The sequence below is a fragment of the Pyricularia grisea genome (assembly GCF_004355905.1).
Source record: "Pyricularia grisea strain NI907 chromosome Unknown Pyricularia_grisea_NI907_Scaffold_2, whole genome shotgun sequence".
Taxonomy (NCBI): domain Eukaryota; kingdom Fungi; phylum Ascomycota; class Sordariomycetes; order Magnaporthales; family Pyriculariaceae; genus Pyricularia; species Pyricularia grisea.
Genome location: NW_022156717.1, coordinates 2,166,249 through 2,190,858, shown reverse-complemented (window position 1 = coordinate 2,190,858; position 24,610 = coordinate 2,166,249). Strand labels below are relative to the sequence as shown.

Sequence of the window (24,610 nt, the reverse complement as noted above, 5' to 3'; positions counted from 1 at the left end):
CCCCCCCCTTCTCAGCGACAGCACTGCAGGTACTACTGCTTAGTTCTAGGCTATCGCTATCCTATGAGAGGACACAGAGGGAGTGCTACAAAATGCCCGAGCGATCCAGTCAGGCTGTTTCATAGGTAGCAGCCCCCTTGCTCTAAATCATGGGGCCTTGCACCTATCTGTGTAATTGACGGAATCAGTCACTAGGATATCCATGTCAGACGATCTTTTCCACATTCTCCTTACCATTGCACTAGAAACCCTCTTTAAACCCTTGCCATGTTTCGACTTCTCTAACCCCAACATAGTCCGACCACACATTATGTAATGTAGCGATCCTTGCGTGTGCCTTGGCGAGAAGCACGTTCTTTCACTTCATTACTTTATTCTGCCTAATAGGCTCGAAAAGCATCAATGAAAATCAAAGAATTCGATGTTTAGAGAAGTCAGAGGGTGATAACCTGCCTTGCATAAGGTCCGGCTCGCTGCCAGGCGCACACCCGCCAGACGCAGGGTTTCGTCCGTTATCTTTAAACTTTTGCCCTACTGCCAAGCCCCTGAAATCGATTTCTTCCAAAACCCATCGATTGGCACAGTACATGTGTCCTCTTTTACCTAAATCTGAACAGGAACTAGGCACCTGTTTGTGTATTTCATGACGATGAGACGACGTCTCGTCATTTTAAACTAACCCTGATCCGTTCAACTATCTGCCTTAACCTAATCTTCCTCGATTCAGTTGTACGGTGAGACCAGTTGACTGTCAAAACTCGCCTTCACGTTCCGTAAGCCGTCTGGTCATCTAGCTACTGCAGGGATTCTGTGCTTCAAACTGATTGCAACCATGAGGAAAAAAATACACATGTACCTCTGGTATACCTCATCCATCGTCAATCTCCATCCGCCCGCGGCAGCCATCCAAAAGTGACCGCCTGTCAAATCAGTGCCGTTACTCGGCCAGGAAGCGACAACCTAAATCTAACTCAACTACAGGGGCCAAAGATGCCCCGGATATCTTTTGTAATGGTACATAAACTAGGAAATTAAATGAACAGAGAAAAGCATGTGAGCCAAGAGTAAAAGGATGGAAAGAGAGAGAGAGAGAGAGAAAGAAAAAAGAAACCGAAGAAAACACGGAAGGGGGAGAGTACCATAAACCGAAAAAAGAAGAAGAAAAAGACAGAACGATTGTAAATGGGTATCACATCGCAATCCTACTTTCCATGGCGCCATAGGAATCTCAAAAACGCCTGCAAGTACACGATAGAAAGTCGCTGTCGTGGCCGTGGCATATTTTCAGTCGAAACCCGATTTATCCTTTTTCAAGTCGGTAGCGAATGCTCGTTTCACAAGCCCAGTGATCAAAAACTTACCTTTATGGGTCTGTGGTGATAACTTGCTGATAATTTTCGGGCCCTAGTCGCCCTGTTTGTCGGGGTTTGGTGGTCGTTGTCGCTCCTGTAGTATTTTGCTTTGAGAAAGAAATGGTCGAGTGAAATATCTGTAGGGGTCAAAGGTTCCACACAAGCCAATGGCCTGGCTGCAGTTGAACTACAACTGCTCGATGTTGAAGGGGGCACAGCTCGAAAGCCACATTATGTCAAGGGAAGGGGTACGTGAACAATTGACTAGACACGATGACGCTTGACGTCTGTATTGCGCATTGTCAGCAGGTTGCTCCAGGGTAAAAGTACTGGTTGTGGGTATTTGTGCGTACCGTGCTCACCACCAACTTCGTCGCCGTCATCTGCTCGACCTCTCTTCCCAGTATTACTCGGGGAGGTAGAGAGGTGAGTACCACCAGTCGTTGTCTCATCTCCGTTGTCTTCCCAGTCGATTTCATCGGCATCATGTTGGACAGGGCTGCCATCAACGTTATCGTCGATCGCGATTGGTACCGCAATTTCGTCTATGTCGATCCCTTCGACATCATCGCCAGCTATTGTGCCAGATGCGCTGGTTCGCTCAGACTCGTCTCCGACAGGGAGTTCTCCAGCCTCATGGTGAGGGAAGTGGCTAGCCTCATGCATATCAGCGGCCGTATGGTCTTCGGAATTTTCCTGATCTTGCCATTCGTCATGGTCTGCCTCAACGACATCTGTGGAATCAGCAGTGGTGACTTTGAAAGAAAGCCGGTCAGTATCGTCTATGAGTATGACTGGAAAATTGGCGAAGAAATAAGGCATACCTTCAACATGAGGCTCGGTGAGTTCAGGCATGCCTTCTAGATCGACAGCTTCTTCCACCGCCGGAGCCGCTTCCTCAACATCATCTTCATACGAAGGATTGACATCGTGCTCTGCACCGCTCGTGGACTGGAACACACTTTCAGTTACGTCAAGACTGATATGCTCCGCCATGTCGACAGCGATATGATCATCGACCAGCTCTTCGTCCTCTTCGGCCAATGCCTTGGAGTCACTGTCCTGAGGTGCTGATGCTTGATGGCTAGCATCGGTACCGATCTGATCCTCGACTTCAAACGCCTCCTGATCCTCACCCTCGTCGAAATGCTCTGGTGTGCCTGAATCTCCCATTTGTCTTTCTGAGTTGTCAAGATATGATTCGGCACCTTCGTCATAAAGCTTGTCGCCTTCTGTATCCACGGTCTCCAAGTCTTGTGGTTTTGCGGGATCCGAGTTGACGGACGCGGACTGATCTTTCTCTTCGGTCACTTGACCGTCTGAGATGCCTTGCAAACCAATGTCTAAGTCCTCTACAGCCACCATCTGATCTTCAGGTTTTTGGTCCTCGGGTTGATGTGAGACGTTCATAACATCGAGCTCCTCGTCTTCCTGCTCATCATAATGGTCAAGCTCGACGGTGGAATCTTCATCTTGGTGAGAGAGCGAGTCATCTGAGCCATCCGAGCCTGTGGGCTTGACGGGAAAGTCCAGGGTCAGGTACTCAGGATATGATAGGCGGTAGGCCTCCAATCCCTCGCCAACGTTGGCACCATCCAGCAAAGCCTCAAGCCTCCGCTGGCAGTTGGGTCGTGTCACTAGAAAGATCTGCATGGTGTGATGCTGAGAGTCTGGGTCATCTGCGCGCACCAACCGCTCATGGAGATCAACGAGATTACGGAAGGTAATTTTATCAAGCAACTTTTTCTCCGTTGTCTACAGTATAGTCAGTAAGGGGTCTTGAAGAGACATTGGGGGGAAAAGGGGGGGGAAAAAAAAAAGGCTTACTTCAGCAAACTCTAGTCCCAGCTCGTCGATACGAATTAGCACCTCGTCATCGTTGGCCACATCCTCGACGACCTCACGGAGGCTAGCAAGGAACTGCGAGAGTGGGAATTCAAGCGCTTCCATATCAGAGAAGAAAAACGAGTTGGGCTCGTCCTCATATGACTTTTGAAAGAGAGCATAGCTTGTCCCCCGATAGTGAACTTGCACGGTAGGCGGGTTCGAAAAGTCATCGGGGGACTGATCGAGTTCAGCGACGTCCATATAATCAGTGTCTTCATGGTAGTCGTTGTCGTTCTCAGAAGGATCTATCCCAAGACCTTCGGGAGCGTCGGTACTTTGATCGTTCAAGACATCCATATTTTCGCCATTAGAGGCGTTTGGTTCATCTGCCTCTGCGTCATCAGTGCCGGTGAAATCGGCAGTCTCGACAAGTTCAGAGTCGTCATATTCGTATTCATGGGTTTCGTTCGTCTCCTGGAAGGTAACTGAGGGAATGCTCTCTTGTTGAGCGGCTTGGTCTGGAACTGTCTGTGAGACTTCATTCTGACTCTCTGCAACAGGCATAGAGACCATTTCATCTACAGGCTCAGATTCTTCGCCTGGATTTTCATCTCCGGCACCCTCTACACCCCGTGAGATTATCTGGTCGTTCGTGCCTACATCGGCAGAATCATCATCGTTGTGGTCGTAATCGATCTCAGACATAGCATCTTCCTGTTGCATGTTAGAGCCGGGGACGAGGGATGCGGTAGGATTACTACCGGTCTTGTCATTCGCAGTAGTTTCCTCTGCATCCAGCATGATCTCAACCTCGGGTATATTCACTGAGGCTGAGTTGTCTGACTTGACGTGCTCATAAACGGCGACGCTGCTTTCCATATCAAAACCATCTTCTACATCATCGGGAAGAACACCCTCAGCTGAAGTCTTCTCCCCTTCATTCTCGTGTTCCTCGGGTTGGGTATCTTCGAGGTCGAGGCTGGATGGATCGTGCCTATCCTCAGTAACCAAGTCGTCGTCGTTGAAACCTGGTCCCCCTAGGTCTTGCTCCTCCAAATCGATATGACCACCTCCGCTTTCGACGTGGTTCATCTCATCGATGTCAACTTCGCCGTCGATGTGACCCTGATGGGTAGTGGTGAGTAAGTCCACAGACATGGCAGTGCACAGCTGTACACGTCTGATCCCTTGTGCGGGAAGCAAGTAACTGGCGTTTCGCACAATTGTATTTGGTATTGGGCGGATCTGCTCCCTAATGGGTATCTTTGGGCTAGTTATTGGCGACAGAGGCCAAATGGATGCAACGAAAAAGTCGGCTCAGTTAAATACAGTTCAGGAACGGTGCAGACTCGTACTCGATAGCTGTCGATGACAAATGGATTTAGAGAGCAGTTTCGCAAGCATTTGAATGAAAAAAGATAGAAGATCTTGGGTGATCTAGAATCTGAGAGATGTGGTCTAGCCTCTTCGTTGGTGACAGATGAGTAGGAAGGTAAGTTGGTAAATAAGGTAGCTAGGTAGACAGGGAAAAGAAAATCAACCAACATTGGTTTGGGCTAGAACTAGCATAAATCAGCAACCAATTAATCTTGCGGTGGTGTTGGTTGACAAAGCAGCGAAAACGGATTTTGATGCTCTCACCCAGGGACGGCGCTTGTCCTAAAGTAGACTAGCGCGAACCCTCTTGCTGGAGCTTCCACCCCCACCATCGACAACCCATGCCTGTCCTGCTGAGATAAGCCACACATGCTGGGAAGGAAGAGGACACCTCAAAGTCTCAAGTTTGGGTTAAGGTTGGGTAGGTAGGCGGTGGTAGAACTGCCCCCCTTTGGTATGCAAGCCGCATATTGAATTCGCGGTCTCTCGTTCGCGATAGTCTGTTCATTTCGTATTCCCGAGCACCAATCACCAAGACATATACAGACAACCCCAAGACAACCCCAAGACAACTACGAAAATGGTGAGAAAACTTGGAGCATTCTTTTCAATTACTGGCCATAGCTTTCCTCCACTAACACAGCTTCCCATGCTCGTTTCTCAAGGTGGTCCTCGCTGCGTCAATCTGCACTCGCGGCGGCAAGGCTGTCCTGTCGAGGCAGTTTCGCGAGATGCCCCGGTCGAGGATAGAAGCTCTGCTCGCTTCGCTCCCAAAGCTTGCCGACAGTGGTACCCAGCACACGACCGTCGAGCAAGACAATGTTCGATTCGTCTACCAGCCCCTCGACGAGCTCTACATGGTGCTCATCACGAACCGCCAGTCCAACATCCTCCAGGATATCGACTCCTTACACCTTTTCGCACAGGTTGTCACTAGTACCTGCAAGAGCTTGGACGAGCGCGAGATTCTCAAGAATGCCTACGAGCTCCTCAGTGCCTTCGACGAGCTGGTTACTCTGGGCTACAGGGAGAACTTGACCATTAGCCAGATCAAGACCTTCCTCGAGATGGAGAGTCACGAGGAGCGCATCCAGGAGATTATTGCGAGGGTATGTTTCCTGCCAAGAGAGCTGGCCATAAGGCTTGGTTTGGGTTGGCTTAGTTGAGCGCAACCAGGTGCTAACCTCCTCACAGAACAAGGAACTCGAGGCCACAGAGGAGCGCAAGAGGAAGGCGAAGCAGCTGGAGATGCAGCGCAAAGAGTCCGCTCGCAGTGGCAGGCCCGGCGCGCCCAGGGCACCAGTCTACCCGACATATACACCTCCATCTCGCCCTGCAGTCACGGACACGTACGACACGTACGAGGCTGAGAAGAACAAGTCAAAGTATGATCCGGCTACACCCATAAGCATATCTTTCTAAACTTGCAACTAACAGATCCTATAGATTCACTGCACCAAAGGGCAAGGGCATGCAGCTTGGCAAGAAATCCAAGACGACGGATATGTTCGAGCGGGTGCGCGGAGATATGGGCAACGAGATCGACGATACGCCCCTTGTTGCTCCCACAACTTCCACAGCACCCGTCGCTTCGGAGCCGGCGCGCCGGCAGTCTGTTGGCGCAGACCGCGATTCTATCCATATCACCGTATCAGAGAACATCAGTGCCAAGATTTCAAGGGAAGGCACACTAAATTCCCTGGGCGTCAAGGGTGACTTGAACCTGCGGGTATCGGACCCGACGATGACCAAGATCAAACTGCAGCTTGTGGCCAACCCAACGCACGGTGCCCAATTCCGAACGCACCCCAACGTGGACCGCAACCTTTTCAACAGCTCCAAGGTCATTCAGATGAGCAAGGTCGATAGGGGCTTCCCTGTCAACAACTCGGTTGGCGTGCTGAGGTGGATGGCGACGCCGAAGGCAGACGACACGAGTGCGCTGCCCATCAGCTTCACGGTCTGGGTCAACAAGGGCTCTGACGGAAACTGCACATTGACGGTCGAGTACGAGCTTACTGGAGGAGACGAGCTCAGGGACGTCAGCGTCTCCATCCCGTACTCGAGCACCGAGCCGACGGTGTCGAGCTTCGATGCCACGTATGAGGTGTCTGGAGACAACCTCGAGTGGTCGATTGGCACAGTCAATGAGGACAATGCCAATGGTTCATTTGAGTTTGAGGCAATGGCCGACGATGAAAACGAGTTTTTCCCTATGCAGGTCCGGTTCTCCAAGACGACGCCATTTGTTGACGTGGATGTAAGTCAATATTATCTCACCTATGCCAAGTTACCTGCGCAACATCGTGCATTTGATAACCTTACTAACTGTGGAAACTCTTGAACAGGTTTCGTCGGTGACGCTCCTTGAAATGAATGAGGAAGTTACTTTCTCAAAAGACATCAGGTGTACTGCCGACACCTACTTGATCGAATAGTTGAAGGGTCTTGTGGCCCGGGTGTGTTTTTTGGAGGCCGGCGCTTGGAGTCTAAAGAATTGATCAACAAAAAGGCACAACCGGTTTGTCGGCCTGTTCCAGATAGAGGTAGCAAGACAACATAAACATTGGATTATGCATGGGCCTCTTGAGACAATGTGGCTTCGTGTGTGCTTTTAAAGCCCCTGCTATGTTATGATGGTAATTGGGGTAATGATGATGGCTGCCTTGCGAGGTTGGCATCAGCATTGCGGCTTGTTGCAGATGCAGACTCTAGTGAAACGCTACGTTTGAGATTTTCCTGCACCCGTTGGGAAACTGGTAAATTTAACATGATTATACTCGGCCGCAGGTGTAGGATGTTAGTCTAGCTTTCAACCGCCATCTCACAGCGTCCTGAAGATGCGTCTGGGACTCCCTGCCCTTTCTTCACCCGTTAACAGTGACGGCGCGATGCCGTCGGCAAAGCACTATATTTGCCATCGTGTTGCTGCCATCATTAACGCCACCACACAATATGTATGGTACACACTATGTGTAGTCTCTCACAACTCGGACTCGCCATCGAAAGAAGCCCTTTGGACCTCAAGACTTGGGAGTATGTAGCGCATCTGTTGTATTGCTGTGAAGGCCATCCCATCCCGTAAGAGTCTACGTGTTAATCTTTTAGTGGCTTTACCACTGCACGTATAACAGAGGGAATTCTACTCGGCTTAGAGAGATGCTTGAGCAGTCAGATGCGGGATTTTGCACACGAGTCGTTTCTACATTAAGCCTAACGAAAACAAGGGAAGAAAAAAAAAAAGTAGAGCTTCATTAAATGAGAGATACACTAATACCAACACATGTACATTACTGTCCCAATGCAGTCACACGGTCATTCGGTTGTCAATTACTGCTTTGCGCCCCGATAAAGCTCGAACGAGCCCTCGATGCTCTTGATTTTCTCGATACTCCTCAGCCAGCCTTCTGATTTCTCCAAACGCGACATATACGCCCACACCCGGGGGTACTCCTGCTCGGGCTTCCAGTTGCCAAGCTTAGGGTACGCCGGCTTGTTGACCAGGATGACAAATGAAAGGGCTACGTCGCCGGCGGTGAGGTTTGGACCGCAGAGGTAATCGCCGCCTGAAGTCTCCAGTAGCTTTTCCAAAAAGGTAAAGTGTTTCTTCATGTTTGGCAGGATCAAGAAGTCGGTTACCTTGTTGGCGACTGCGTTTGTGATGGGTCGCACCAGGAAGGGGACTCGCGGGCCTCTTATGCCTGTGTTTGAATGTTTGTTAATGACGCACACACTGACAAGGCCTTGGATGGTTTTTTTTTTTTTTTTTCTTTCTTTCTCCCTGCTACTTGAAAAGACAAGAGCAGAAGTGCAATTGACGCAGTTTAAAACAAAAGAGCAGCACATACCATTCAGAACGAGATTGATCAACATATAGGGCATAAAGCTGCCCTCAACGTAATGAAGCAAGTGCTGGCATCTCAGATACTCCTCAGTCTCGCCGCCAATTAGGCCCTCTGAGCCTTCCTTCCATCGCTTAGGGACGAGCTTCTTGTCATTGCCAAAATGCTCAGTCATGTACTGCGTGATGAAGCCCGTCTCTGCGAGCACGATAGGAGGGTTGCCCGAGCCTGGCGTCTCAATGGTGATGACCGGAGACTTGCCCAGGGGGTGAATCTTGGTCAGCTCGGGAGGTGCAAGCATGTCCGGGCCCCGGTGGTAAATCTCCAGCTCATACGGAACTTCGAGCTCCTCGAGCAACCAGAGAATGCTTTGAGCCCGCGACCCATTGAGCCTGCAGGTTGAGTGGGGTTAGTTTGTTTGCTTGGCAACGTCAAACTCGTTTCGGTCCTCGACTTGCCAATGGAGCTTGATAACTGGGCCGTTTTGAGACGGTGCCACGTTTACTGGTGTCTGATCAGGTAAGGGTTCTGTCCTGAGAAGGTTTTGAGACTTTGACATCTTTGCTACTTTGTCTGATCGAATACGACTTCTGTCTTGAGAAGGTGCCTGCTAGGTTCGAGAAAGTGTAGGCAAAAGAACTGATGTTGCCCTTTAATTGACTCCCACGTCGGATCGCGTCCAGGTGTTCTATGAGCAATAAGACGGACGTTCAGTAGCCGAGGAGCCTCACTTGGTATTTATTATGATGTCAGTCGTATTTTATCAGCAAACTCAAGCGGATATTTCTCGCAAATTCTTTACTTGTAGGACGGGGTGATTAAGCCCCGATAAAGGAATCATTAACACCGTCGAGGTTTTAGATTGCTTACCTCGGCTGCAGCCCCACTAAACTCAAAAACATTGTCAGATAGAGGCATAGCGCCAATCTTACAGGTGGACAAGCGAACATCAAAGTTTGATTGAACTAGGGTCGAACCGTATCCTGGGTAGCATCACGTGTTACTGTTGTCACCACATCGCTTGTGAAGGCAATGTAGATCTTGGTTATACATGCCGGGATCTAGACTAGAGCAAGCAACTCCCGTGGTGGGACTGGGAAACAACACCAGACTGCCGGCCAGAGGGCGGCTGCGAGGATGATGGGGACAACGAAAGTCAACTCCCTGGCAGACCCAGAAACTCACTGACCATATTATCGATCTTTCTTTGCAGAGATTGGATTCACCAATAAGGTAGTCCGCCGAGGCCAGATGTACCAGCGTCAGAAACCGGTGACCCGGATAACGTCTGCCAAGCGGCATCGCGCGAGATCGAGAAGCCAGAGCGCGACAGCAAGTTGACTGAAGTTATCGTTGACGTAGACAAGGCCCACGGCTACTGCAGTGCTGCCATGCGTGCGGGTTGGCTTTACATCCATCGACGTGTTTGTTTTGCTTGAATTTGCGGTCGATGGCGCTACACGTCTTCTGTCTTGATAATATGATACCAGGAATAGTTAGTCCATCACCCGTAGGTGTTAGTGAAGGCGCCTGGGAGGATGCAAGTAAACATATCGTGGTAATTCATTCATATTGATAATCATCGCTGGTGACAGAAAATAGCATCATGTTTGACAGATAGAAACATCCAAGCCGATCGATCGATGGGCGGCAACATCCCGAGCCCGTCAAAATGTGCATGGGCCGCAGCGTCAAACTGACTCTGCCCTACTTGTCAAAGTCAACAGAGTGGACGCCTGACAAGGTCCTCTCCCGCTCGTAAATGGGCGGTACCTTGGACCAGGTGGCTGCAGGAGCGAGTTTAGAGTTTAGAAGTTTGGGTCATAAAACCCACGGTTAGCCTCCCTGGACTCTCATCCTTGAATCAAAGCCAGTAATTACCCTGGTAGGCACCTCAGATACCTAGTGTCGACTTTTACTGTGCAGAACTAATCATTACTATTGCGCTGTATACCGCCTTCCGCTATACATCTTATCACTGTGTCAGCCCGTATGGAACTCGTCCGGTAGAGCAAACACCTTATAAGTACTCCTGTCCCTCCCCAATAAGCAAATTCTGGCTGGCACCTTGCCCCTGACATTGCTGGGCGCCTTGATCTCCATCCACACCGGCGTGAATTTGCTACTCTGGGCCTGCTCAGAGACCTCGAGCCTGGATGTGGCCCCCATAAGGTGTTCAACGCTCATTTCAGTGGCAACAGGTGCAGTTCCTTCCTTGTAGGGGATGTAGACGCCACCCCCAGGTGACTTGAGCGAGACGCGGAGCAAGAAAGGCAGTGCTCCTGTATGTTTTGTCTCTTGTTAGTTGAACCAGGCCCAAGACTCTTGATAAACTTTTGGGGCAAGGCTTAACTTACCATCAGGATGCCATAGCACTAGAAGCACATCTGCGTTCAAAAAGCCAAAGTCCACCAGCTTTCCTCCAGTCAAGGCTACGGAGTACACGTCTGTGATGACTGTGCTGCTGATGCCGTTGATTATGCCGATCTTGGTACGGAATATATGCACTTATCGAGTTAAATTTAACAGCGGTTAGCTTTTTCAAACACACCAAGTGGTTTCTCAGTAGATCGTCTTACGTTCGTTCTGTCGCTCTTGGGAGGACATGGCGGTGTACGTCTGTCCATCAACGGAGTTCTGGTACAGTCTCAGTAATTTTGTCTCCTTTGAGAGCTAGTCGTGTTTGTGGTTGCTCACCTGATGGTAAAGTGGGCAAACATGCATTTCGTGTTTGCGAATCAGCCCACCTATTGCCAGTGATGTAGGTGTGCCGAACCGTACGCTTCTCCTCTCAGCCTCGGCGATATCATCGAATACACTCTGCGCTTTGTTCTTCAGATATAATACTAAAAAGTCGATCCTCGGGAAAGCTTGCATGTGTGACAGGTTGTCCTCTGCCCGACGAATTTGTGTGTCAAGAAGATCAAGTAGTGGTACACCATCGTCGATGCGTTCTTGATCCTTGCCAAAATTGACATCGTCCTTTCCGCCAAAATAAATGGCCGCAGGACTTTTAGTGAGATGTTTTGAGATGTATTGAAGGACTTTGCCATTATCCATAGTGGCTTCTCGTTCTGAAAGTTCGTCAGTCATGCTAGTTGTTGCCATCCTGTCGATCTGAAAGCGTAGCCATGTGGAGAAGATTTTGAAAAGCTCAAACTCATCCATGACATGGTTGAGTACTTTGTGGCACACGAGCGTCAAGCACGAGACGATCTCGATCAGCCGTGTGATCTTGGCTGCAGAAAATCCAATTTCGGTCCTCCCGCCATCGTGGAAGCGGGCGATCCCAAGGAGACGAGCAAGAATGATGGCACAGCGCTCCAGGGCCGGGAGCATATTCTCGTGGATCAATGAACGAAGGTTTTCCAGGCCAGACGTCACGGCCTTATCCCACCGTTTGTGACCCTGCAAGAAAGAAATGAGCTATTGGCCGTCTTCGACGATCATCAAGAGAACTTACACGCTCGGCAACACTATCAACCAGCCACTCTTTCAAAATCGGACTGGCGTGTCCAGTCAGGACTGTATGGTACAGGGCCTGTATGACATCGACTGGGCCTTCGGGCGCCTCCCTGAGATCCTCTTGTACATTTGCCAGGAACCTAGAAGGTAGCTCTCGTGTCGAAGTCCACTCGGAAGCCATATGCGCCTGGGCCTGGTGGATATACCGCAAAAGCTTTTGCAATATAGTCACCTTGGAGGCAAGTAGGGACAGGTTGATCGGCGATGAGTAGACAAAATGCAGATCCATTGGAACAAGGTAGACTGAGTCAACAGTCGTGCTGCCCTGTTTACTGAGGAGGAGTGAGTGAGTAGACACAGCTGGGTGCGCAGCATGACAAAGAAGCCGAAGGGGAGGCGTGTTGGCGGTGGCCCATGGTTTGCATCCTATGGGGACTGAGTACTTGAAGACGCCTACATCAAAGGTGTCGTAGATGGTGAGTCGCATGGTTCCGTCAACCATACCAATGATCATGACGTCAACCTGGTCTGCATCTTCAGGCTTGAACTCGCGGAATACAAACTCCAAAGAGGCTCGGGATGAGAACACAAATGTGTCATCACTGTATATACAATGTTAGTAACAGTAAGACAGACGTGGCGAGGGTTGGTTAGACCAGGCTCGGGGACGCTGGGGCTCGATTACCCTGTACCGCCGGATACCGGGAGCGGACTGATCTTTGGTAAAGATGTCTCAATCTCCAAGAAAGTGATCTCGCGGGGAAAGTCCACAACGTCCTTTTGCTCCTCCAGACTGAGATCATCAAAGGCTCCAGAAAGCATTCCATCCCATCCCGCAGCAACAGAATGGTTCTTGCGAGAGCGTAAGTGAGTTTTGCCAGTCCAATTCCGGGACCAACCCAGATACTCAATCTTCGACTGGCCATCGTCATGACGAGTTATCTGGTGAAGAGTCTTGGTGGATTCAATGCCCATAAGACGGACAGTACCATCGCTCCATGCTGCGGCAACATATTGACCTGATATTCGTCAGCCTCTTATCCCAGCCCAAAGTACGGCTTGGCTTTTGGAATTGTAGATACCCACCGTCGGGTTTCCATCTCAAGGCCAGAACTTCTTCGCCCGGCCTTTTTGCAGGCTTGGATACCTGCTCGCCGTTGGCTCGGCGAATGAAGAGCGCATTATCCTGATCGACTGCAGCAAGCAGATCAAGGGTAGGTGAGCACGCAAGTCTTTCTGGTAAGACTGGGGCTGGAAGGATGCTTGCACTATAAAGTGGCAGCTCGTAGGGTTGTTGTGATTTAGAGCCCATTTCAGATACCGTGGGCTGCTCCTAGGGCCCGGTAAGAGCTAGACGGGTATCTAAGCAGCTATACAGGTCCAAATCCATATCAAACAAGAGACCTGTTTACTCCCCTTGTTGGAAGTCAAGGTAAGTTAGATAGGTAAGGTAGTGAGCCTGACCCCACCAATCTTGTCGTTGGAAGTTTTTGTGTTATGATTTCAAAATTATGTGGCAATTCCACTCTGAGATGAGCGATAATATAAGCCCAAATTAGAGGATCGAATTTTGTGAGCGATTTACATATGTTGTTTTCAGCTTTTCATCTCAGACACACAATATCTGATGGCATGGGAATGTTTCCGTGAAGCATTGAAGCGCGTTCGTTGGTGAAAGTCGGAAGGCAAGGGTTAGGAGTCAACATGGCATATGTTCCTGTATTACGGTGTTAATCACAGTGTGCAAAAACTCCCAGATCCAACACGCCCGGTTGGCTCGTGCGTCACCCGACGACAGTGCAAGGCATTCGAGCTCATCAACCTCATCCTATCCCACCCGTGCCTGGTCGAGATTCATTGCCAATTGCCATATCATCACCACACGAGAACACCTAGACCGGACACCGCTGAAATCATTCAAGATGGGTGGCCTCCAGCATAACAGTAAGACCCTGTCGGCGCGTCTCAATTGAGCGATAAAAATGCTAACAAAGCTCCTCCCCTTCTGAACAGAGATGTCCTTGGACCCGGCCATTGTCAAGCTGGGCCGTACGTTTTTGCGAACCTCTTTCTCCTCTTGAAATCCCGCAGTCGCTGCCGATATAGAGCGCGCCAATTGGCTGATAGAACGATCCGATGACAGATATGAACACAAACCGTTACAAGTACTTCCGATGGACGCCGAGGACAGTCAAGATCTCCTTGATGTACGTCGTGGTGGTGCCGAGTATTCTGGGATACTTTGCGTACACGACAGATGTGAGTCGTCTCTACCCGCACAGTCTTTGGCCGAGAAGCAGACAACTGATGTTGGCGCTGGAAACACTGTTAGGGCAAGTGGGACTTCAGGGCAAAGCGCAAGGGCGACGATATTCGGGAATTCTAGATGCCTTAACAGTTGGTACTGTACATAAAGAAATACAGGCTACCGGGGCTCATATCAATACACTTCTGCAAGACAAATTTTGGCCTCCGTGGGTGATATGTGAGCAGGAGCCGTTGGCAGAAAGAGATGGGCTCGGGCTGTGGTGGTAGATGGTGACAGAGCTACTGACATCTTCCATGCTACGTTGATATTTGGCACTATTGGTTGCAGTGGAACAATCACAGGATCGAATCTCCGAAGCGAGTTACTAACACTGAGGAACCCCATATTGCGAGCGTATATAAAAGGTGATGGCCACTATTGCTACGAAATTAGGTCATGGATTCACAAAGGGTATCATTAATAAGGCAAACCAGAAACAGTCGCAACCACAACTATGACTGAATACTAAACAACCAAGTCTCAGGGGTATCTCCCGCGATCCCTCGACCATCCACCCCGACTCCTCGCAGCACTAGGTACCTCTGGAAGCTTCTCACCGCGCCGCCACTCGCCCATGGGAATTAACCCGCCGCCACCGGGACCTCCTCTAGACCTACCTCCTCTGCCCGACCATCCGACGCCACCGTACCTATCGCCACCTCCACCGCCGCGCGGGTTCTGCATACCGTAACCTCTGCTGCCCCTTGGCGGCACGGGATCATCATCCCACCTCGCCTCGCCGACGCCGCTGCCCCGACCCGACCGGGCGCTGTCCGCAGGCGCGACAGAACCGTCCTCCAGAGGTGGCAGTATCGCACAGCTCAGGTAGTCTCCGACGATGAACTTGGCGTCGCTCAGCGTCTTGTGTGAGTCGGGCGATTCTGGTAATGCTAGATCATGGTCGATATTCTCGTCATCTGCATCGTGTAAATCACTCACGTCTTCGCCGCCTAGCACCAGGCTGCCGAGGTCCTTGACGACGAACTGGTGTGGCGTCCGGCTATTTGGATCGCGATATACGAGCCGGAACGCGATGCGCGTGCCGACGGCTGGTTCGGGGAGGAGGCTCTGCCTTTCGTGGCTGTGGTTGGCAATGTGATAGGAGAGCTCGGCGAGGGTGGCCGTCGGCCATGTGTGTATGTCGATGTGTGGCGGTAGTGTGTGGTGTGAAAACTCATCTGGTCTGTTGGTAATATTAGTCTGCAGTCTGCGTCGGTCTGAACAGTGTATTTGTGTAGCTTTTCTCGCTTTTGGTTGTACATTCAAAAAGAAATGAAAAAAGAGATTGGTAAAGCACCAACCTATGAAAAGCTCCAGTGCGGTAGAATAGCTTTAGTAGGAATGGCGACTCTTTCTTTCGGGTTATATCGTTCCTGTCCATCTCCATCATGCTCTATTGTAACCTTGTTATTGATTGCGACCGTCTTGATCTGTCTACTTTCAATGAATATTTCGAGTTGGCTATACCGTCGCTTTTTCAAAGTAGCTAGGTTAGAATGGTTGTATGAGAGACACCGATTTGGAGGTGGAGGTTGTCAATGGAGCTTGTCCCCTGGGATTCGTGGACAAGATGCGGTGCACCGACCGGGCGGGAGCTACTTAACGAATGTGGGGCGCTGCAACCATCAGGCTCCGCCACGGACGATAGTTCTCGAAGTCAACTTGGATGCATTAAACATTTAAATATTTCGAACCGTGAACAATTGCATATTATCAGATGGACTTTAATTCCAATTACAACAAATACACAACGACGAAGTATCCGAAGCTTCTTTTCTTGTACTACAAGGAAACGACAGAATCTCCCAAGACAACGCTTGAGACGAACACGAAATATCGCAATATTTAACGATGGACTTCGCGGCGATTATGGCGGCGCAAATCGCAAAGGCCAAAGGCAGCACCGCGCCAAAATCAACCTCATCAGACCCCGCCGCCGATACCAACGGCAGCAAAGCAGCACCGGCCAAGAAGTTCATGACCATCGCCGAAGCCGAACGGCAGCGCGAAGCGGCGTACCGAGCCGAGCAGGCCCGGCTGGAGGCGGAGCGCGAGGCCAAAGCGGCGGCCAAGCGCAAGCGGGAGGACGAAGCGGCCGCCGAGGCCAAGGCGCGCGAGCAGAAGCGGCAGCGGCTGGCGGAGGAGTCGAGGCGGCGGAGGGAGGAGAAGGAGGCTGAGGAGGAAAGGCTGCGTAGGGAGAGGCTGGGGCTGCCGCCGCTGCCCGAGGCGGATGGGGCCGACGACAAGGCGCAGGGATCGGACGACGAGGACGAGGGTGCGCCGAGCGAAGAGGAGATCAGGAAGCTGCTCAGGGAGAGGGGCCTGCCAGTCTGTTTGTTTGGAGAGACCAGGAGGGCTAGGCTGCGGAGGCTGCGTCTTTCGGATGACGTGCCGATCCCTACGACCCTTCAGGCTGTCGATGAGAAGGATATGAAGCTCGACGGAAAGATGCCTGACGACAGGGCGGGGCGAAAACTTCTCGCGAGGAAGCTTACGAGCTACTTCAACATGGTGCTGGCACAATGGGAGGAAACCTTACGGCGTGAAGGGGAGAGGCCCGGGAGCAAGGAGTACAACACCATGGCCCAGAGTAGGGATACATTGAGACCTGTAAGTGAGGACATGCACGATAAACTCCGCATCTTGCGGTCTGGCACATATAGGAATCAAGACTAACACATACCAACCACAGCTGTTTCGCAAACTCGAGAAGCGCGAGCTAGACGACGAAATTTTCAAGGCCATTCTCGAGATTGTACAAGCAGCTCAAGAACGGCGATACGTCGACGCGAACGACGGTTATCTCCGCCTCAGTATCGGCAAAGCTGCTTGGCCAATCGGTGTTACCATGGTGGGTATCCACGAGCGAAGTGCTCGAGAGAAACTGCACAATGGAGAAAAGGGTCATGTCATGGGTGATGAAGTCACGCGCAAGTACTTACAGAGCATCAAACGCATGTTGACTTTTGCCCAGACGAGGTGGCCGCCTCAAGACATTAATCAATTGATGGGCTGATATGGCTACTGAGAGACCTATGCAAGAGCTTGTGGAGAGTTGCAACGTTCACTTGGTCACTTCTTGGATCATTGCTAGGACGAAGAGGAGGGATGGAAGATTTATTGTGTATGATGTACTGTGCGCCTGTAATTTATTTTTCGTAATCACGTCACCTAGAAGTCTGTGAGCCTTACAACCAAGGGCATGTTTTAGAAAGAGATACCCATTGATCCTCCTGTCATTCCAATAAGGTCTGCATGAAATGCTTCATACCGTGAGCTCTCAAAAGACCGACGCCATCGCTGAAGAACTGCCTTCCCATTCAGTATCTGCCACAGTCATGCCCCGTTTGTTGTTGTTCTTGACCTCGAGCTCGGCGGCCAAGATGTTCATCCTTCTCAGCCTTTCTGCTGCCTCTGTCTCGTACTGTTGGGCCGCCTTCAATGCTGCGAGCTGCATTTGGATCCTGGGCTTCACTGCCGTTGCTGTCACGAGCTGGAAAGGGAGAAAGACATTATCAGCAAGCACACGTGGAAATTAACAGACACCCCACCCCGGAAAGGAGACTGACCTTGTCCACACTGTTGATCCTAGCATCGAGAATACCATTGCTAATCATAGTGACGAGCTCCTCTTCTATAGACTCGCCGTCTACCGCAAACGACTCATCCAGACTTGCGATAGTAACGCATGAGAATGGGAGTAAGTACTGCGATATGCATTTGCTTCGAATCTGGAGAAACAGCTCCGGAACATGCCTCTGCAAATGCATGTCGAGTAGATAGTCGCTGCGGTAACTCTCCAAGATCTCCAAGCATGACGAGTACCTTCCATTCACGAATTGTGTGATAGCTCGCCTCAGGTGTGGCTCTAGCTCTAAGAAGGACCGGAATGAGCTGTTATCCAGCACGTTGGTCTGGATGGCAACGCGGTCCATGGTGGCGAGTGACAAAAGACTGCCGTAGATGGCAACGTCGTTTGGACTCATGGCATCGGCATATGATGAGGCAGGCGCCGAGTGGTCGGCCTTGAGAAAGGCTGCAGCGGCCTCCTTGTACCTCTCCTGGCCAAGATTTGCGAGTCCGTCCATAACTCTGATGTATGTTGGGAATCCGAGATCCTCGCTTAGTTGGCTTTGAAGACCTGCGATCCTGTTAAGGCTGGAATTAACGGCGGTCCAGTCGCGCTTCTGAAGGGCAACACGGATGAGGTGTTTGCCGACATCAGCAACCTGCTTTGAGGTGCTGACATCAGGACGCATTCGTGAGTAGGCTTCGGAAGCATCCGCAAGGTTCCCTGTTTCCTCAAGATGTTTGCCAAGATCTTCATTGCCCATCTGCATAGATCATGTTAGCATGAAATTACTAGAACCACCTAGTAGATATGACAAAGACTTGAAGCGAGGTGAACGCTCGGCGACTTACCCGGATGCTTTCCCTGACAAGGTTGTTTTTGTAGCCCTTCAATTCCTGCTCGAGGCGCTTCGTCTCTTCCCTGTTGGACTTTTCCGTCACATCAATCCACTGCCTGTCAAGATTGGCCTCAGGCTCGTTTGGTGCAGCCTGACGGAGGAGATCAACAGCCTCTCGATACCGAGCAACGTCTTTACCGCGCTTAGCTTCGGCCACAGCAGCTTTGAGAGCATCAATGCAAAGTACGACGGAACATTGCCCGATAAGCATCAAGCGATCAAATCGTGTCCTCCCTATAAATATCAGGTCAACCTTGAGGAACAAGACATGCCGGTGAGTTAGGGTGGCGGGAAGCAGCCATGTGAGGACAAGTACGTGTCATTCCAGGGCGGTCAAGGAGAATATGCGTAAACTCAGGCGTAACCAACCATTGTAATTCTGCATGTATGTCTCCAGGTCTAGCTTTGGAGTATCTTTATACCGCGGAAGAAGTTCATACGTCAGCATGGGGACACGATGAGGGACTGATGAGACCTTAGGCATTAATCCTGGAGAGAACCAGAGGTCAAATCAAACCTTTGATTATCACAGCGCCGGCAGCGTCCATAGCGGTGAAGTACTCAAGCAGTTTCTCAGGAGGAGTCGCCATTGTTGATCAGGCTGGCCCTCAGGGAGGGGTGGAAATCTGTCTACACTAGCTCTGGTCTTTTTTTTGTCGATACCAGTCGATGAGCCGATTATCGCATGCAATCTCAGACCGTCGTCTGCACCATGAAGCTGTTTGTATGTACCGCGATGCCGTTGGTTCCGCCGGCAAGCCGATAGTGTTGATAAGGCTGAAGGCTGCCTTCTACACGAGGTACCTCATCATACTTGCTTGAGGCAAATTAGGTACTTAGCCCATAGCTTACCACCAGAGTTAGCCTACATGGGCGGGGCAGCTTTGAGGCTTATTGTTGCCGCTCATTGGCGGGGGCGGGGCTAGGTGCAGCTATGGCGGAGCCTTGCCTGAGGCTTGATGATAGCGGGGTAGATGCCAACAAAACACCTGAATCAGTCAGCGTCGATATTACCTTAGGGCAGGTACCTTCCCTTTAGCGAAGGTGACCGTCGACATGGGCATGCTGTGTTCTTTGCGACACAATGTCGTCACTTGGGAAGAAAATTGATTTGCAAACACAACAACACTTCGAGAGGCATGTTCCTTGTAGACAACGTGTTATACCGGTAATAGCTCAGATCCCGAAAGCTAGGGGCCCGAACGCAAATGCCGTTCTGAAAAAAAAAAAAAAAAAAAAAAAAAACATTTCCATGTCGTGTTAAGTATCAGGGGTTACAACAATAGATGATGAGCACGTGGATAAAAGGGTTGCCTACCTTGTTAACTAACTTTACCTACCCAAGCTACCTATCTAGAATGGAAGGTATACTACCGGTACAACTTTGTTACTAATGTACCCATGAAATACCTGCCAACCTTGGAAAGCTGGGGCGTACCGCAATGCTCCGTAAAAAAATAAAACAAAAAATAAACCATATTCTGGTGTTTATGGGTTCTTACTAGACTGCGATTGCAGACCTCCAAGATGAAAAGATGCAGAATTGATTTTGCCACGCCGTCAGTTTCAATGGGAAATTTGATTGAAGATACGCGTCAGCTTTCCAGAGATCCAACGGAGTTCTGACGGCTGGAAGCTTGGCGCCTGTTGACTGCTTGGACGTATCCTGGGTGGACTGGGCATCGCCAAAGGTCTTGGCAAAATCAACGTATGAAGCGAAAGCGATAACTCCGGCGCGAAAGAATACAGACCCTTATTTACGCAGGGATCAACAACGGACGTTCCAGAATGAATGGGGAAAAAGGCTTTCCCGGCTGTTCGTTCACATTGATCAGGCAATTATGCATACTACTGTAGGTGTAATCTGAAAGTCTAGACTATCTACAACTAGTATGTGGCGGAATGTTCGACCAAGATACTCTACGACTTGGATGGAATACGGAGTATCCTGTACAGTACCTAGGCAGTATACTACCTAACCTATCAAGTTGCTTATAGAGTACTGGTGATGTTTGTGTAGTCGCAGTCCTAAGACCCTTGGGGCAACCCAAAGTACGGGCACAGGACAAACGGTGAGAGGTACCAGTAACGTGTGAAAATTGGTTTCTTTTATCGTGGACCAAAGCATTTATTGTTTTGTTTTTGTTTTTATTTAGTTGCTGATATAATAATAGCGTACCATTTACAGTACAGCATACACGTAGGAGTACTCTCCCTCGTTTGTTCCTCACCACCCTCGTCTGCGATCACTTGTCGGCCACTAAAAGCCCCTGTCAGAATGGGCAACGCTCTTGGCAAAGGGACGCGCGTCCTTTCCCCACAGCCGTCCATTCCAAGGGTGGTTTCGGCTACTAGTGTGATATTCGGCCACACTCTAGGGCTTGGCATTATCAGGGGATCTTTCTCATCCTCGGCGGGTGCCGACTTTTTTTTTTTTTTTTCCTGATCAGGGGCAGCCTTAGAATGCTCACTAGTACAATTCTAGCACAGGAAAACACAGCAGATATTACCAGTGCAGAAAATAACGGCACGGTCTGTGAGGCGTCACACCGTCCCATTGCAGTCTCTCCCGTTTTTTCTCGTATGCCCCATTGATGGTGGGAATCGGTAACTAATGCTTGATCGTTGAGACCAAGAGGATAGACAATATCGAGCACTACGTATTCTAGCACGAGGTGCTGAGTCTATACCAAGGTAAAATAACGTTAGCTGAGAGTCGTGGCTTCAAACCTTTCCATGTGCCATTAAGCATCGCAGCGGTGTGTGTTGGGGGCGCGTCAAGGTCAATCTCGGTAAGTAACAACTTTTGAGTAATTATGTTTCGAACATGATTGACGTGAAGGAATGGGAGATTTCCTCCACTTCTGCGTGTGCTCAATCTATTTCTTTACTCCGGGATTTCGCTGGTGCGCGATGTGAAGTATTTGCCAGTTCAGAATGCGCGATCAAAAGATTATGGCGTATGCCAAGACTAAATATTGGCGCGAGCAATGCTATCTCGGCTTTTGTTTGAGGCGCCATCCTATCCCTGTCTCGCATTCTGCCGCGATTTCTCCACCTTTTTCCGGTATGGAAGGGGCGGAAAGATGGGAAAAAGTCATACAAGACAAGGAGTATTTTCGCCCATGATTCGGAGTTCATGTAACCAGTCCCCCCAATCGCCTCGTCTCGCGACCTAATTACGTGGTAACCAAGTCAGGTACCTACCGAATATTTCAGCAGTTCCAATACGCATTGCAGTTGGTGTCAGAGTGCGGCAACAGAAACAACGGGCGATGGATGGTGGATGACCTTTGTTGTATCGGCAGGAAGCGGATCGGGGCCGCGTAAACCTGGCTGCGGAACCGAGATGGTCTTGGCACTGGCGGGGAGGGGTCAGCGCGTGTTGGAGAAAAAGTAGGAGGCTTCGATTTAATATTTTAATTGTATTGTGTATTCGTGGTTAGGTAGAGCAAAGGTTACTCTGTAGATTGTTGAGGTCCACTCACAATCAGTTCATAATGACGGTCGCATGTAAGGACGACATTTGCCAGCCCCTGACCTGAGTACCGTGGGCCCAGTACATTGCTGACACTTGTTCCCGGTAATTCCGCTTTTGAGGTTGCTAATAACCTCGGAGCGCGTGTAAGGGAGGGGGGACCGTCACGCAAGGCAAGGAGGAAAAAAAAGACAAAAAAAAAAAGAAACTACCGTTAGAAGTAGTATGTAGTACTACTGTAGAGCGATGAGGCTGAAATTTGAGCCTTGATTCGAGTTAGAGTCAGTAATATGGGCCTACTTTACTCTCTTTTTTTCCCTTTTGTTCATGGTACCCCAGTCGTTTAATTGCCCTGTTCGTCAGAAGAATTGGATCTTTTGCCTCGCGGAGCTGATCCCGCGGGAATAAAGCGGTCCAAAGCTGCGTGCGACCTGGCAGTTCGGTCAGATTAAGGTAACTAGTTCGGTCGGACTGCTCTGGTGAAAATGCGATTACCGCTAATATGGTGGGTAAACAATTATTGTTGTACCTACATACGAAGCACGTATAGCACGGAGTAATTTCAGCATGGGGGGTTTTTTTTTCTCTTTCTGTGTCTTTTCCTTCTCTGCTCCAGTTCCCTTTGCGGGCATTAGATCGTGGCATGTTGTGTAAGAGTCGTTGAATCGGGTTTTTGATATGGGATCAACGGGATTCAGGATGATGCCAATCCAGCGTCACCGCTACTGTCTGGTGGGACTTGGAGATGGCCGCTTGGGACTGGTCGAGTCAATGAATTCCTTCCTTCAATATGTCTGCATGGAAGGGACTTTCGTCATCAGTTTGGTTCTCCTTCCCACTCAAACACACTCGGCCCAAACGAGGAATTTCAGCCGCTAAAAGTCACTTTTAGTCCCCTTTTTCTCGCGGGCAGTCGGTGGTTTTTCGAGTTGCACGGATGAACCAGGGGCGCAACGGTTATTATCAATCCTGTTGTAATGGTTCCCAATCGCCCCACATTCTTTGCATTTTTTTCTTCTCTTTTTTTATTTTACTTCAGTTTTATTCTTTTTATTCCCGACCCGCCCGCCCGTCTTAGTGTCGCTAAATTTGTGGTGTCGCGAGGCAAGCCTTGCCTCCTGGCTGGCTCAAAGACGATCTGTCGGGGATCCACAGCGCAATTACGGTGGAGTTCACGATAGGTGAGGTATGCCAGGAGTACTCAAGCTTGTCAAGATACCTTATTGTACCTAACCAGTGAAAGTAGGCTTTACTCACACCGTTATCCCCTTTAATCGATCCATAGAATTTTGATTGATTGTAATCCATTATCCATCCTTAACAGCCTGCCGAGCACCTACCTACCTAGGTACCAGCACCCTGGGCCGCCCACTTACATTCTGCACGCAGTCAGGCAGTCCTTTTACCTATCCTGTTTGGTTGTCTTCTTTGGGCGGGCCATGATCCCGGATGCATGCAAACCACGCCTAGCTTTTTTAATTTTTTTTTTTATTCCACCCCCATGTCACGTTGTCCGCCTGTTTTGGTCATTCGAGATGTGATCTAGCATGAAAATCAAACGACTTGAGCAAAAGAACCCAGCTCGGTTTTTCCTCGAACTCATCTTTAATGGACACAAACCACAAGACAGGGAAATCCCTTGCGCAAACAAGAGGAAGTCCCTTGAACTTTTTTTTTTTCTCTTCGTTTTTCCAGTTGTTGACATAATCAACTGCTTCACTACATGCACATCCTCCCCATTACGAACCTCTGGCGACTACACTGGGGCCGCCACACAAGGCTCCCCACGTCGCCTTATGAGCCAAGACTAATCCTTGTCCACAATTATACATATCGTCGTACTGTCTCTCCTCTGCCCTCCCCGATGAGTGTCAGACGTACTCTCTTTCCTGTATCCCTTGCTTCTCTACCTACTTAGATCACCTACCTACTTCAGGACGCAAACTCCAACTCAACAAATTTCCCGCCTATACCTGGATAACACAGAGAACGTCTAGTCAACGTTCAATCCATACTCTACTTACCAGCAGCAGTCCGCTGAGGCGTCTTGTCCGTTAGATTAAACGACTGTTCTATTTTGTTTCGGTCCTCAAGCTGTAGAATCAGCAACGACGGTGACGGGTGGGAGAAGAAGAAAAACAAGCAAGCAACAGACAGAGCCTGGGCGACTGGGTGCATCGGTTTCTTGGCTTTCTTGTCCCTCGACCGAGAAATCTTGGCACTTCTCAGACCAACCCAAGCCGCTCTCCTGTCACTCTTAACTCTCTGTTGATCCCCACCAACGGCGGCTTCTTTGGTTTTTACGGAAGTTGCGCTACGCGAACAACATCTGCAGTGAAATCTGGGCCGCGAAAACGTGGATTCGTTTACAACCACCTGATTGCCCTCGTTGGGTATCCTTTACCTCTTTACTGACTCCCCTTCTGGACCGAGATCGACGTGTTCCGCGTGTCCAAGTGCGAGGAGCACAACCAAGGCAGTGGCCGGACCCT

The 24,610-nt window shown here is 50.0% G+C and overlaps 10 protein-coding genes across 10 annotated transcripts; 4 read left to right on the top strand and 6 right to left on the bottom strand.

Moving 5' to 3' along the window:
* Positions 1–424: 424 nt before the first annotated feature.
* PgNI_03212 (uncharacterized protein) lies at positions 425–4,735 on the bottom strand. Its single transcript, XM_031123267.1, has 4 exons — positions 3,180–4,735; positions 2,177–3,107; positions 1,706–2,107; positions 425–1,639 (listed from the first exon to the last, which is right to left on the bottom strand). The coding sequence occupies exons 1-4, from the start codon at positions 4,335–4,337 to the stop codon at positions 1,617–1,619; spliced, it is 2,514 nt and encodes an 837-aa protein (XP_030983397.1). The 5' UTR covers positions 4,338–4,735; the 3' UTR covers positions 425–1,616.
* Positions 4,736–4,995: 260 nt separating this feature from the next.
* On the top strand, positions 4,996–7,157 carry PgNI_03211 (uncharacterized protein). Its single transcript, XM_031123266.1, has 5 exons — positions 4,996–5,139; positions 5,222–5,665; positions 5,751–5,941; positions 6,003–6,816; positions 6,905–7,157. The coding sequence occupies exons 1-5, from the start codon at positions 5,137–5,139 to the stop codon at positions 6,992–6,994; spliced, it is 1,542 nt and encodes a 513-aa protein (XP_030983398.1). The 5' UTR covers positions 4,996–5,136; the 3' UTR covers positions 6,995–7,157.
* Positions 7,158–7,886: 729 nt separating this feature from the next.
* Positions 7,887–8,957, bottom strand: PgNI_03210 (uncharacterized protein; the record flags this gene model as incomplete). Its single annotated transcript, XM_031123265.1, has 3 exons — positions 7,887–8,257; positions 8,405–8,790; positions 8,836–8,957. The coding sequence occupies 3 exons, from the start codon at positions 8,955–8,957 to the stop codon at positions 7,887–7,889; spliced, it is 879 nt and encodes a 292-aa protein (XP_030983399.1).
* A 1,419-nt stretch (positions 8,958–10,376) lies between these two features.
* Positions 10,377–13,455, bottom strand: PgNI_03209 (uncharacterized protein). The gene is made up of 7 exons (XM_031123264.1): positions 12,950–13,455; positions 12,549–12,882; positions 11,862–12,465; positions 11,096–11,806; positions 10,978–11,035; positions 10,756–10,905; positions 10,377–10,680 (listed from the first exon to the last, which is right to left on the bottom strand). Exons 1-7 carry the CDS (start codon positions 13,173–13,175, stop codon positions 10,382–10,384), a joined length of 2,382 nt encoding a protein of 793 aa, XP_030984566.1. The 5' UTR covers positions 13,176–13,455; the 3' UTR covers positions 10,377–10,381.
* Positions 13,456–13,666: 211 nt separating this feature from the next.
* Positions 13,667–14,427, top strand: PgNI_03208 (uncharacterized protein). Its single transcript, XM_031123263.1, has 4 exons — positions 13,667–13,807; positions 13,877–13,912; positions 14,007–14,122; positions 14,196–14,427. Exons 1-4 carry the CDS (start codon positions 13,786–13,788, stop codon positions 14,247–14,249), a joined length of 228 nt encoding a protein of 75 aa, XP_030984565.1. The 5' UTR covers positions 13,667–13,785; the 3' UTR covers positions 14,250–14,427.
* Positions 14,428–14,581: 154 nt separating this feature from the next.
* On the bottom strand, positions 14,582–15,668 carry PgNI_03207 (uncharacterized protein). The gene is made up of 2 exons (XM_031123262.1): positions 15,473–15,668; positions 14,582–15,354 (listed from the first exon to the last, which is right to left on the bottom strand). Exons 1-2 carry the CDS (start codon positions 15,559–15,561, stop codon positions 14,652–14,654), a joined length of 792 nt encoding a protein of 263 aa, XP_030984570.1. The 5' UTR covers positions 15,562–15,668; the 3' UTR covers positions 14,582–14,651.
* Positions 15,669–16,022: 354 nt separating this feature from the next.
* Positions 16,023–17,187, top strand: PgNI_03206 (uncharacterized protein; the record flags this gene model as incomplete). The annotated part of the gene is made up of 2 exons (XM_031123261.1): positions 16,023–16,781; positions 16,864–17,187. The coding sequence occupies 2 exons, from the start codon at positions 16,023–16,025 to the stop codon at positions 17,185–17,187; spliced, it is 1,083 nt and encodes a 360-aa protein (XP_030984569.1).
* PgNI_03205 (uncharacterized protein) lies at positions 16,276–19,429 on the bottom strand. The gene is made up of 6 exons (XM_031123260.1): positions 19,158–19,429; positions 19,010–19,054; positions 18,594–18,874; positions 17,741–18,505; positions 16,864–17,664; positions 16,276–16,781 (listed from the first exon to the last, which is right to left on the bottom strand). The coding sequence occupies exons 1-5, from the start codon at positions 19,228–19,230 to the stop codon at positions 17,452–17,454; spliced, it is 1,377 nt and encodes a 458-aa protein (XP_030984568.1). The 5' UTR covers positions 19,231–19,429; the 3' UTR covers positions 16,276–16,781; positions 16,864–17,451.
* A 2,497-nt stretch (positions 19,430–21,926) lies between these two features.
* On the top strand, positions 21,927–22,040 carry PgNI_03204 (uncharacterized protein; the record flags this gene model as incomplete). Its single annotated transcript, XM_031123259.1, has 1 exon — positions 21,927–22,040. The coding sequence occupies one exon, from the start codon at positions 21,927–21,929 to the stop codon at positions 22,038–22,040; it is 114 nt and encodes a 37-aa protein (XP_030984567.1).
* Positions 22,041–23,201: 1,161 nt separating this feature from the next.
* PgNI_03203 (uncharacterized protein) lies at positions 23,202–23,755 on the bottom strand (the record flags this gene model as incomplete). Its single annotated transcript, XM_031123258.1, has 2 exons — positions 23,202–23,389; positions 23,722–23,755. Coding segments are annotated over 2 exons (222 nt in total), but the record flags the coding sequence as incomplete, so codon positions are not given.
* Between the last annotated feature and the right edge of the window lie 855 nt (positions 23,756–24,610).

What these genes read in the sequence shown, in the direction of transcription:
- PgNI_03211 (XM_031123266.1), top strand. An exon ending in TCCAGGAGATTATTGCGAGG is followed by an intron (nt 5,666 to 5,750) that starts GTATGTTTCCTG and finishes ACCTCCTCACAG; the next exon opens with AACAAGGAACTCGAGGCCAC. An exon ending in GCTGAGAAGAACAAGTCAAA is followed by an intron (nt 5,942 to 6,002) that starts GTATGATCCGGC and finishes CAGATCCTATAG; the next exon opens with ATTCACTGCACCAAAGGGCA.
- PgNI_03207 (XM_031123262.1), bottom strand. Translation starts at nt 15,561, where the DNA reads ATGATGGAGATGGACAGGAACGATATAACCCGAAAGAAAGAGTCGCCA. An exon ending in CGCACTGGAGCTTTTCATAG is followed by an intron (nt 15,355 to 15,472) that starts GTTGGTGCTTTA and finishes TATTACCAACAG; the next exon opens with ACCAGATGAGTTTTCACACC.
- PgNI_03209 (XM_031123264.1), bottom strand. Translation starts at nt 13,175, where the DNA reads ATGGGCTCTAAATCACAACAACCCTACGAGCTGCCACTTTATAGTGCA. An exon ending in CTTGAGATGGAAACCCGACG is followed by an intron (nt 12,883 to 12,949) that starts GTGGGTATCTAC and finishes GACGAATATCAG; the next exon opens with GTCAATATGTTGCCGCAGCA. An exon ending in CCGGTATCCGGCGGTACAGG is followed by an intron (nt 12,466 to 12,548) that starts GTAATCGAGCCC and finishes TTGTATATACAG; the next exon opens with TGATGACACATTTGTGTTCT.
- PgNI_03205 (XM_031123260.1), bottom strand. Translation starts at nt 19,230, where the DNA reads ATGGCGACTCCTCCTGAGAAACTGCTTGAGTACTTCACCGCTATGGAC. An exon ending in TTGTCAGGGAAAGCATCCGG is followed by an intron (nt 18,506 to 18,593) that starts GTAAGTCGCCGA and finishes TGATCTATGCAG; the next exon opens with ATGGGCAATGAAGATCTTGG. An exon ending in GGATCAACAGTGTGGACAAG is followed by an intron (nt 17,665 to 17,740) that starts GTCAGTCTCCTT and finishes CTCCCTTTCCAG; the next exon opens with CTCGTGACAGCAACGGCAGT.
- PgNI_03212 (XM_031123267.1), bottom strand. Translation starts at nt 4,337, where the DNA reads ATGTCTGTGGACTTACTCACCACTACCCATCAGGGTCACATCGACGGC. An exon ending in CACCGAGCCTCATGTTGAAG is followed by an intron (nt 2,108 to 2,176) that starts GTATGCCTTATT and finishes TTTCTTTCAAAG; the next exon opens with TCACCACTGCTGATTCCACA. An exon ending in CGAAGTTGGTGGTGAGCACG is followed by an intron (nt 1,640 to 1,705) that starts GTACGCACAAAT and finishes TGCGCAATACAG; the next exon opens with ACGTCAAGCGTCATCGTGTC.
- PgNI_03208 (XM_031123263.1), top strand. Translation starts at nt 13,786, where the DNA reads ATGGGTGGCCTCCAGCATAACA. An exon ending in GGCCATTGTCAAGCTGGGCC is followed by an intron (nt 13,913 to 14,006) that starts GTACGTTTTTGC and finishes ATCCGATGACAG; the next exon opens with ATATGAACACAAACCGTTAC. An exon ending in ACTTTGCGTACACGACAGAT is followed by an intron (nt 14,123 to 14,195) that starts GTGAGTCGTCTC and finishes AAACACTGTTAG; the next exon opens with GGCAAGTGGGACTTCAGGGC.